A 12,172-nucleotide genomic window follows, 5' to 3' on the forward strand; every position below is an offset into this window, starting at 1 on the left:
GAACAAATGGGGGAGCCGAATGCTCCCCCTCTCCCGATCTCTCTTTTTTTTTTGCTCTGGGTCGGGGCGGAAAACACAAGGAAGCCGAATGAGCTCCCCTCTCTCCCTTACGTCTCTCTTAGAGGCGCACAAAGCACCGCCCAAATGGGCCAATCCGCCTCATACACGTGGGAATGAGGGATTTAGGGCAAAATTCTATGTGAAATCTGAGCCCTTGATCTCAAACTTTGATTTGAGAATCAAATTCAGCCCAAATTGAGAAATTAGGGCTGAAATTGAGTCCGGAATGGACTCGACCCGAACCGATTTGAGTCGGTTTGGGTCCGATTGAGTCCGATCAAGCTAATTTCGTGAAATTGAACTTAAATCGGCGCCGAATTGCGTCGAATTTGGCTCGACGACGCTCGACGGGGTTTGAATTGGATTGATTTGATTTAAATCAAATTAATTTGATTTAATTTAATTAAATCGAGGTTTGATTTGAGTCAATTTCGTCTTGACGACCTTCGATCGAATCGATCGAGCGAAAAAGTACGTCAACACTATCTTGATGAGATCATTTGAACTTGCCTGCACCTTGGTGCTCTCTGTTTAGTTGCTACCTGATTTAGTTTGTGATTTTGACAACTATTATTGGTTTTTTGGTTACTGCTGTGTTTGGAATACAGTTTTGGCCCTTCGGTGTTGTTTACTGGATGGTGATATCCTGGTTTTCCTTTGGAGGTTGCTGTTTGTTTGTTCAGATTTGAGATCAATCCTTTTTGTGGTTTTGGAAGATTGGTTTGGTCAATGAGATTATTTCTAATTTGTGGAAAGATTGGCTTGATATGACCTGCACCTGGGGGAAGCCCGTGGATGACTGAAAAAACGGGAAAATGTTAATATGGATTAGAATCGTATTGAGCACTTGCTGTTACAGCATGGAATTTTGGAATTTGGTATTCTGTTTTCTTCTTTTTTTGAAAATGTGTTATGATGAAACCCCCTCTTTTCATTACAACCAATTGGTTAGCCTTCCATTATGAGTCACTTCTCTAGGTTCTTATCAGATACAACATAGATTTTTTGCGATCTTGGAGGGCAATTTCACTGAAGCTGATTTTTGCTGCTTCCTCAAAGCGGTTCCTGAGCCCTTTTAACTTGTTAGATTTACTTTTCTATTCATCGTCTTATCTCTTTGATTGTTAATCTTAGTTCTCTTTCTTTTGTATTGCTTTGATTTAACTAGGAATGTAATGTTCTCTTGATCAAAAATGAATGTTAGGCAAGGTTCTCACATTTCTAATTTTTTTTTTTCATCTAAGATATATAGTGCTGTAGCTGCATGAAAAGTTGTGAAGCAAGATTTACTGCTGGGAAAATGTTTAGTCAAGCACACCTTGAATAATAGAGAGTGCTGGTTAATTTTTTGTACTAATATGGACGGGAAAAAACTTGCAATCACTAACTAAGATTTTTAGTTGTATTACTAAGGGTTGCTAATTGTTTGTGTGTTTGCGTGATCCCCAATCATTTTGTAGTATCTAACTTTGGTGTGATCGCATGATCTTGACTACTAAGAAATAAGACAATATATTGAAATCTTTTTATTCAGTTAAGTTTAAAAAGTATGAAATAATCCATTCAACTGGGAGGAGCTGTTAGTAAATGCCAAGGCGACCTTTGGATCTCTTCTTGTGCAAACATATTGGAATCGGCTGTTTATGTAGTGAAACTCATGTGTTTGAAAACAGTTGGTTAGATGCTGAAATCATGCTCTAGATTCACGTTTCAGAACACAAATCACTGTCCCTTTTGGTTGGTTCATATTGAAGAAATTGTTTAGAGGGAAATTCAAATTTTATTCTATTCTATTCTTTGAAATCATTACATATATATACATTCTAGGAGAATAAACAGAAAACAGAAAAAGGAAAGATATTTAATTTTTTTTTGATGCTATCCAAAACAAAACATTTCATAAAATAGGTCCAGCATTTTGTATCAACTTCAGAAATTTTGAGGATGAGATTCCATTTGTTCCATGAATAAATGTCGCATATCTCTTTGACTGAGATGGAATTCTTGCCCATGTTGTCGTTACTATTGTAATTTTGATTAAATTCTGGTTGGAATATTTAGCTTTCAAAATGTCCTTGAAATACTTCTAAAAGGTGTTTTAAACATACTCTTATTTAAATTATTATAATTGGATAGTTCCATATCGAGATGATGTAGGAGAATTAAGTTGAGCGGTAAATGTAGGGTAGACAATGGAAAGCATTTCCATCATGAAGAGATAGCTGATCAACTAAAGAATTAAGAGTTGCCCATAAGCTTTGTAACTTGAAATTACAGAAAGATTGGTGTTTAATGCAGACATTGCATATTTGTGTGGGTATGCGTCTGCAGTGGTCTAAAAATTCTTTAAAAGAACTTCTCTGGAACTATTTTGTTGCCACATGGAGTTGGTTTATTGATTCTGATTTTAAAATTAATAGGAGACAAAAGCATATGTCAAGGTTTTGCCAAAGAGTTGACTTTTCTTCTTCCAGTAAAGTCTAAGATGCAAAGCAGACCACAGGAAGATAGTCATGCAATAGTTGTACGAAAACAATGCATCTAAAATAAGATAACATTGCTCCAACAGAAAGGTAATTGTGCAAAGCACCATTCATGTTGGTATTTTCTATAATATTATTGTTCATGAAGTCTGATGGCAAGAATCTAGTGTTGAACCTGTCACAACACAAAGAGCCTTAGAGCTGTTTCTAGTAGTAATATTGTGCTTATCAAGTAGAGGCGATTTTTAATTAATCTGAGCAAGTGCTAGTGTGAGAGTAGATGAGGGGTTATCTATGCTCTCGTGGCCATATAAACCACAAATTAGCCTAATGATGCAGTTGTAGAAATATTTGATTCTTAATGAACTTGGATTGAGTGAGAAGAGGAGTTAGTCTAGGATTGAGCTACTGAGGGGTGGGAGATAAGATAAAACTTAGCCAAGAGAGATATAAGGGAGGGGAGAGGAGAGAAAGGGAGGCTTGTGGCCATGCCAGGAGAAGTGTGGTTTGCTTGCAAAGCTTGTTTTATTCATATTCATAAGCATTTTTAAAATGTTTGCATGCATCCACTATTTATCGAGTGGACTTTAAAAGAAAAAGAAAGAAATAAACATGGAAAACTGTCAAAAGAGATCATCCAAAAACAAGACTTCATGGAAGGAAACCTCTTAAATAAAGAAAAGCATCAGAAGGTAGCCTCAAAATAAAAAGTTTTCATTGAGGGAATTCTCTCAAATAAGAAAACGTTGATTACTTTTTTTTTTAAACTAAAATTAGATTGTGAAAACCAAAGGCTTGAGATAGTGATTTGACCACAAATAAGAAAACATTGATTACTTTTTTTTTTAAATAAAATTAGATTGCCGTAAACCAAAAGCTTGAGATAGTGTTTTGGCCGAGAGCTAAAAGTTGAAGGGAGATGGGTATGATGTTGATAAAGAGGGGAGATAACTATGGTTGATTAGTCTCTTAAAAAAAAAGTAAGCAAGTAAAGGGGTTTGTAATTCTCACTTAAGTAAGGGTGTCAATTTTTGATCCGACCCGAAACTCGACCTTGACCCGACCTGAAAAAATCCGGGTTCGGGTCGACCCGTTTATGAAACGGTTCGTGTTCGGGTTCAACAAATTGACCCGTTTAAAAAATCGGGTCGGGTTCAGGTTGACCCGTCAATGCGAAAATGACCTGGAAACCCTCTCCTGCGTCTGTTGCCCGCCCTGCTTGAAGCATCGAGTGCCCGTTTGCCTGGCTGCCCGCGTTGCCCGAAGTATCGAGTCGTAGTCGTTTCGCATGTTGCGTCAGCGTCACTTCGCGTGCTGCATTGTTGCGTTGCTTCGCACGCTGCGTCGGCACATCGTTGCGTGTTCGCCTGCTCGGGTTGCTGCGGGTTCGGGTCGCTGCGTCGCTGCGCGTGCTGCCGCTGCGCCTCTTCGCGTGCTGCTGCTGCTGCCTGCTGCTGGCGCTGCGCCGCCGAAGGAAGCGACCGGAACTGGAAGTAGCCTGACAACCCGCGTGTTTTTCAATTTATTTTCAAAAATGCGAGTAGGGTCGTGTCAACCTAGCAACCCGCGCGGGTCGGGTCCGGGTTGAAAAAGCCGACCCGTTTGCAAAAATGGGTCGGGTTCGGGTTGACTTGTTTAGAATCGTGTCAACTTGGGTTCGAGCCGAACCCGACCCGTTGACCCGATTGACACCCCTACATTTAAGTATTCCAAGGGAGAAGAATAATACCGAGCAAATTCAAGAAGGTCACTAAACCATCCTTCAAACATTTGAACAGAAATACATATTATTTCATTTTAACATGTGATGAATTCCTTTTACATGACATTTACTTATATAGAGAAAAATCTAGGCTAGTTTCAAGGGTAAACTCCCATAGCTTTTATGGAAGGCTTTGAACCAATTATAGCAAATCACATAGATTCGTAAGACATGGCAAGACAAGGCGTTAAATGTCTATTATAATTAACGAAAGAGAGTGAAACAAATATTAAAGCGAATAATACATTATATTTATGTAAATTTTGGCCAAGGCTTTTTTTGAAAGAAGTGTCTTACCAAATCATTACACATTACTTCATCATGAAGGTAGGGGGAGTTTAAGCCTTTAAATTCAAGTGGAGTGATCCTTTGAATAAGTGCATGTTCAAATCCTTGATAGGAGGGGCTGGCTAAAGACTTTTTCATCTTGATTGGAGCTTAAGTTGCTTAATATTGATCATCATAATGTTTATTTTTGATGGTGGTGGCTGGAGATGCAACCCTCCATTAGGCCCTTAAGCTTGATCTTGACATTCCTCATGTAGTTGAACCTTGTGTATTTGATCTTTATCATGTTGTTGCTTGATGTTTGTTTGATATTTGCTCTGCATCATCTGTACCACGCCTTCAAGAACTTTCTTTGCTCCTCAGAGTTTTGTTGTCTGCTCAAGAACTATCTTGCTTGAATGAACAATAATCAAACAAGGTTTAGAAGAACGGCTTGTCCAACTTTGGCTGGACCTGTCCTACAAGGAGGTTAACTTGAATAGATTTGCTATGATTTGCTACTATTGTAGAGCTTCAGAAAAACTCTGATTATCATTTGTGGATTTAGGAGGTGTTTTTTATTATTTTGAAGTGAGCTAAGGAGTGATTTCTGTTGTTGGTGGAGGAGATAACGTAGCAAGATTTTGTAGGAGGATGAATTTTTAAGGTCTTTAAGTGTTGATGTTAGGCTTTTGTGGGTATTAGCATAGGAATGTCTTGTGCTAAGAATTCATTTAGTTAATTATTGTCTTTGTTGATGTTGTCATAGTCATGCCAAGTTGCAAGTGGTATATTGTAATGCACCTTGTTGCATCATGATGATCCACAAAATTATGATTATAAAAAAGAAAAAATTGTAGGTCTTAAGCTTTTAATCAATCAAATAATGAAAATAGAAATCAAGTAAATCCTTACCAACGTTATCGTTAATGGGAACTCTCCATAAGTTGAAGCCCAATGTTTCCTGTCTTGATGCACTCAAAATTTCTCCAAGGTATGGCTTTAATACCAAAATGAAAGATAAAAATGATAGGATTTCCTTTTATTTTTGGATGGAGGGATGGTATTATGATGTTAATTGGAGTATTTTGGAGAGGGAGGATGATTGTAGTCTGTGAAAAGCTTAAAATTTTGGTTTGCTCGAGAGCTATACAAGGTGTAGGGAGATTTTTTATATGTTGGCAAAAAGTTTGATAATTATGGCCTTACCAAAGAATGATAAGAAACCATATGGGGTTCTGAAATCACAAAAGAATTCCAGCAGAGTAAAAAACTCCAAGGAGAAGATCACCAAATCAACTTTCAAGCACTTGAACGCAAGCACGCATAATGTTATTTTAACTATTTGTGAATCTCTCTTATATGGGCTTGCTTATATAGGGGAAAACTAAAGCTAACATCAGTCGTGCTCACTAATAACCTATCATAAAATTTTTTTGGGCCAATTACAATACATTATATGGATTCCTAAGGTGTGGAGACATTGCTATTATTATTTAGGAAAAGGATTGACGTTAAATTTAAATAAAATGACAAAATGTAATTATTCCAATTAATTTGAAGATTATTTTTGATGTTGAATGGTTCTAATTTATCACATGTTGTTTCATTATATAAAGAGTGAATGTCCAAGCTATGGATGCATGGTGGAGTGATCCTTTGAATGTGAACTTGTTTACTTTCTTGATTAGTGGGGCTAACCAAATTCTTGTGCATTTTGATTAGAGCTAGTCTTGCTTGGGATTAGTCATAATGCTGATTTGTGAAGGTGGCGACCGACCATGGAAATTGAGCTTACAAATCCAACCCTCCATTGTGTTTCCAAGTTTGATGTTGACCTTATTCATGTAATTAATGATTTTAAATTTGATTTTCATAACCATGCCTTTGCTTGATTTTTGTTCTTTATGCTACATCAATGTCTCTCCTAGGGGCATTGATGTGGACTCCCTTTCGGCAAAGCAGAGAGAGAGAGAGAGAAATAAGACAAATCATGAAGGAGGGTTTCTATGGTATTAGGTTTCATATTTTTCTCTTATTTATTTAATTATCTTATTTTTCCATTATTTTCATTTTTTAAGTTTATTTCTCCTTCTTTTTGTAAACATAATTGTGTACAATTGTTTTGGGAATAAAGGGACTGGGAGAATTAATTTTGGATAGGAAAAAGATCAAGAATGTGAATTTGTTGGAAAAATCAAAGAAGCGAAGAATTTCGCTCACTTTGTTCTTATACAAAATGATGTGTGGTGGAATGATGAAGGATGGGATATGCTCAAATATTAACCGATGTGAAGTTATATGTTGAAAGATGGATTATTTTTGGTACTAGTTAATGAAGTATGGATACAAGAGATAATTGCAGGAGAATGATTGGATAATGCAGGCCTAAAAAGACACACCATTTGGAGAAAGAGAGCATGTAATTTTATGGGTTGAAAAATAGATATTTCTCATGGGTTCAATGGAAGGCAAACAAATACATAACATTTATCCTTTGAACACTTTATGGGTAGAGGGGTTGTACTATCTTGAAAGATAAAATATAATTCACTCTACATACTGAAAAAATAAACGCGCAGGTGCGCGCATATATATATATATATGTCATATAAATTTTAAAGATACAAAATTCGGCCAAAATATCTATTGGTCTTAAAAGTCTTGAAAATGGTTTGGTTTAGCTCATTTGTAGGCAAGAAGTCCTATTGCTTTTCCTATGAAAAATTGGCCCTATTTATGCTAATTTTGCTGAATGGTCTCTAGTGGACAGCACCACCTATATTTTTTGGATGCTTTTTGCTTAGTTCAACCTTTTTAGGTCTTTTTTCATATGCTTGCTTTCTTTTATACTTTTGATGATTGATTTCTGCGTTGAATCCAAGATATTTATGAAGTTATATTTTTTTATGGCCAAGGCTTTTCAAGATGGTTTTAATTTGGTCTGTCATGCACAATTTATTCATTAAATTAAAAATTTTACTTATACATTACACAGGTTGTTTGCTAGTTACATACTTATGCTTATTTGATGATGTCTATTAACTTATTGGTTTTAGGTTACTTGTGGGGTTAGAGGTGACCTTGGCCCGGCATGCAACTCTGCTGGAATGATTGATCGTTATGTCCTTGGCATTGAACACCTGTACAAGAAATCAGCCTACAGAAATCTAAAGGTCTATTCATTGACATCTTAGGGTTCAGTTATTGCCTACGTAATTTCTGATTTTAGTGTGTTGTCCTCACTGCTAGGTTTGTCAGAATACTGATGGTGGTGGCTTCTCAGATAACCTGCCTTCATGGTGCCAAGCACCATTTGACCCTGAAGGGATTTTAGGGTAAAGTTGTTCTTTTTGTTTTCCTCATTTTTCTCCTAATTTTAGTTGCACAGGGTTTATTCGTATGATGAGGACATCGTCAGGGATTTCGACATGTGTACCATCGGAGACGCCGGAGATCGACGGCCACGATCAGGAGTTTATATTTTGAGTCATTTTATGTAGTAGTTTATTTTATTTTTTTTCAGTTTTTACTGTTTTACCCTTATGGGTGGTCATTTGATATTGTAGCCCCGAGGGCATTTATGTCTTTTAGTTTTTGTTTCATTTTGGCCTATTTATAGGAGGCCTCATGTATTGTACTAGAGGATGAATATTGATATGAAATTTCAACTTTGGTTTTGGATCTCTTTGTGAGTTCTCGAGTGAGGATTAGCCTAGGAGAGGCTCAAAGCAATACCCAACAGCCCCTTGGTGAAGCTCTTGTTTCTATCAAATTTTCTTCTTCTTCCTTCTCCCATAGCTGCCGGATTTTAACCACCACCCCACCACTTGGCCGACCAACCACCCGCTCCCTCCCTTGCTGTTAACCCCTAGATCCCATCCCTTTCCATTCCCGTCCGGCCGCACCACCCCACCGCCGTCCTCCTGAGCCCATACCTGCAGCCGCTGGCCAACCAAGGAGCCCCACCCGCCGGCCTAAGCTAGTGGCCACCTCAACCCAACGCCAAACCTCCATGTTTCCCCTTGACCACCGGCCCCCTTCCACCTCCCACATCTTTATGACGATTCCAATCATCATAATGACTCCCTAATTTGGGTTCTTCTCCCCCTTATCAAACCGCCGGCCTCATGTTTGGCTCCCCCCCAATTAACCTCCCATCAATGCATTAATTAATTCCCTCCAAAACTAATCAAAATCTGAAATCAATTTCAGTTTTGAATTAAACCCCACCTCTTCTAGCCATCCCCAACCCTCTCCCCCTCTAGTCAAACCGCTGGCCCCCTCTCTCCAACCCTAACCGTCCCCTCTCTGGTGCCCCTACCTTCTTGAGAAACCCTAGTTCTCTCATGACACTTAAAGCCAAGAGAAGAAGACAATCTTTCCTCCCAACCTCGTCATTGGTGCATGGCCAATCCGGAAGTCGAACATGGTTTCTTATTGGATGATGAAGGACGAACCAACATCCTCGAATCTCCTTCTCTTTGTTGCATCCAGTTTGTGCTAGTACCTTCCATCGAGGAGCATATTCCTCCTGGACGTTGGATACTCACTAGTCATCCCGTGGACTCCCCGCCGCCGGCTACCTCTCCAACGGACTATATCTTGGGCACCAGTCGTCTCCTAGTGGCATTGCTCGGTTTGCTCTCAATCTTCCTCCATTAAAGCCCCACCGTCAAGAGCGTGAGTGAGGGACCCAAGGTGAAAAGTTCTATTTGTTAACCGTGGATTATTGTTTCTTGCCATAAAATTACTCTCATTGTCCCGTTAATCTAATTGTAACTACAAGCCCTGCTTAGTCTCTAATTGATAACTCTGAGAACCTAACTTGGGTAAGCACTAAATTTATAATTAGCAAAGTTTTAATAATCTGATATTAAAATCTCCAAGCAGTTATTGTTTCCATGCATATGTTTTACATCATCTTAATTCCTATAGAGAGAGAACTCATTATTTCTTAACTGTATTGAAGCTTGCTTTAAATTGATTAGAACACAAATGAAACTTTTTTCGGGCTGTGGGAAAACAAAAATTCACAGCTCGTGCTGCAATTAGATCCTTTCTTCCTTGTTTTTGTTGTTGTTGTCGTCGAGAGAGGGAATGTAGAGATGGGGTGCCAATTGATCGACGATAAGACTGGGCGGTTGAGAGGGAGGAAAGGTTAGGAGATGGAGAAGTTGAGTATGAGAGATAAAAGCGAGAGATTGAGAGATCAAGGGATGCAAAAGAGCAGGATCCGAGTAAAGGGAGGGATGAGAGGGAGGAGAATAATGTGGGGCAAGAAAATGGTTGGGCTAGAGTGGGAGGAGGATACTGCAGGAAATCTCATGAGTTCATTTCATTCAATACTCCTTAGACATTTTGAAACTACCTTTAAGGAACCTTTATGAAGAATATATTCATTTTTTATGGTGCCCAAAGTATCCTATGTAATGCTTTGGATACCTTAAAAAAGGAATGAGAGGGGAGAGGGGGAGAATAATGTAGGGCAAGATAATGGTTGGGTTAGAGTGGGAGAGGGAGGAGGATAATGCTGGAAATCTAACGAGTTCATTTCATTCAATACTCATCAGGCATTTTGAAACTACCTTTAAAGAACCTTTATAAAGAATATATTCCTTTTTATGGTGTTCAAAGTATCCTATGCAATACAAACAATGACCATTATATCCATGCCACAAATGATGATACAAACTAAATATGGATATTTATCATTGCTTGGTGCTTGTAGGCTTGTTGAAGGAAGTGAAACTGATGATTTAATTCATCATGCCTTTAGCAACGATGCCTAATTTGGCTTGATGCTTTCTTAAAAAATGATAATTTCTTTGATCTTGCCCTGATTTGTGGATCAATTAAAAATCTCTCCTTGATCTGGGCTATTTGAGCTTATCAAATTGGAGAAGCTTAGATCCTTACAACTCTTGCCATGAACTTACTATTTGGGCATCCTCTTTCTATGATCATTTTATTGCTTGGTCAGTAAGGAGAGATGTTAATAACTCGGTAATGTTTGGACATGTGAGTCTGATATATATGCTCACTCGATTTTTAAACTTTTTAAGCAATGAGGAATTTAAAAATTTTTAGGTTGATTTGTTGAAGCTTGCAAATTTGAGAATCTTGCTTGACTTACAAAAATTTGGTGAATTAAAGAGTTGATATTTCAACAGATAGCTAGTAGGTCATACAAGTGAACTTGTACCTCGTGAGCTACAACAATGAAGGCCTGCCTAAGGATCATCAACCCCAACATAGCAAATTAGTTAGAGGGGAGTGTCCTCCCATCATCCCATTATACTATTGAGAGCTTTAATTTTAAAAATTTGTCCTCAAGGGTTCTATCTTAAGGAACATGATATGCATAAATGTTATATGCCCTTAAGTGTGAGAGATATCTACATGCATGATGATTGACCATGTTATAAATGTGCAATAGCACTTGAGGGTATTGATTGGTAGAAAGTTCTATTTTGTACTTCATCCGTGAGATATGAAAAAATATATTTTCTTAATTAAAGTGGCTAATGAGAGCCTTAATTTTAAGAATTGAATAGTTCTATTATGTACCCCATCCTCGCTGAGTCGAGATGATGGGCATGAGTATATTCATTTTTCTGGAGCGGCAATGTGCTTCTTGCCTTTATATACCTTTGCTTGTGCAAGGCAGTGTCAATGATGTTTTGGATGAGATGAGATGAGTCCAAATACATAAACATTTTTTTAAATTCTCTTTCTTTTTTTGCTTTCTTCTTTTTGTGCTTTGCACTTTTTTTAAAGCAACTTTTCTTCATTTTCTTAGAATGGAAAGCGGAAGAGTGAGAGAAATGACGAGAGAGAGTGGTAGGAAGAACATAGAGAGAGATTCGACTGAGGAAGAGAGATTAAAAGATGGATAGAGAAAGAGAGGCAAAGGTTTAGGGAGAGAGGAAGAAGGGGAAAGAGGTGAGTAGAAAGAGATTGTAGTTAATTGGCTACTATCACCATTGAGGAAGGCGATCTTTATTCGTGTTTGATGATGATTGGGTTTGTTGAGTGGAGAAGAGGTGCAAGAGATATAGAGGTGGCTATGTGGGGTTGTGGAGGTGTTGGGTTGCCAATGAGTACTTTCAGTTTTGATTTTTATTGGGAAGGTGTTGGTGGTTGGGGAAGAATGGCTTGTAGAAGTGATTTCATGCAAGGAGGGTTGAAGAGGGTTAGCAATGAAGGGGTTATTGGACCGGTAGTTGGATATTTTCTTGCATCAAGCTTGGGGTCAGGTGTGTGAATGTGAGATGTATGCGAAGAGAAGTTCGTCGTATTTGAGAGGTGGGAGATTAAGACGGGCATGCAAGGGTTAGATGCTTGTGAGAAATAAGGAGGAGACAAGTGCAAGAGATTTGTGTGAGGCAGTGAGGGTAGCAACTTGGGCCATATGAAGAGGTTGTGATCAAACTTGCAACTGGGAGGATGTCATGTTAGAGAGAATAAAAAGAGAAAGGAGGTGACTCAGGGTCTGTTCAGTGTCTTTTTAGGGAGAGGGGCCAAGTATTTTTTCAGTTTTAATTATTTTCTTTTTTTAATTTAATCCATCGGATTGGAAAAAGCTTGGTTGGTTACA

General features: G+C 38.2%; 1 protein-coding gene across 3 annotated transcripts in view; it reads left to right on the plus strand.

The window, feature by feature from the left end:
• LOC110095199 (heparan-alpha-glucosaminide N-acetyltransferase) overlaps positions 1-12,172 on the plus strand; it is a gene marked incomplete at its 5' end in the record, with an annotated part of 83,797 nt that overhangs the window by 41,946 nt on the left and 29,679 nt on the right. The window contains 2 exon segments of one of the 3 annotated variants that reach the window (XM_028697186.1): positions 7,632-7,748; positions 7,825-7,910. In XM_028697186.1, the coding sequence (XP_028553019.1) occupies positions 7,632-7,748; positions 7,825-7,910 (203 nt within the window). 3 annotated transcript variants of the gene reach the window in all.

The sequence above is a fragment of the Dendrobium catenatum genome, unplaced genomic scaffold (genome assembly GCF_001605985.2).
Source record: "Dendrobium catenatum unplaced genomic scaffold, ASM160598v2 fragScaff_scaffold_895, whole genome shotgun sequence".
NCBI classification, from domain to species: domain Eukaryota; kingdom Viridiplantae; phylum Streptophyta; class Magnoliopsida; order Asparagales; family Orchidaceae; genus Dendrobium; species Dendrobium catenatum.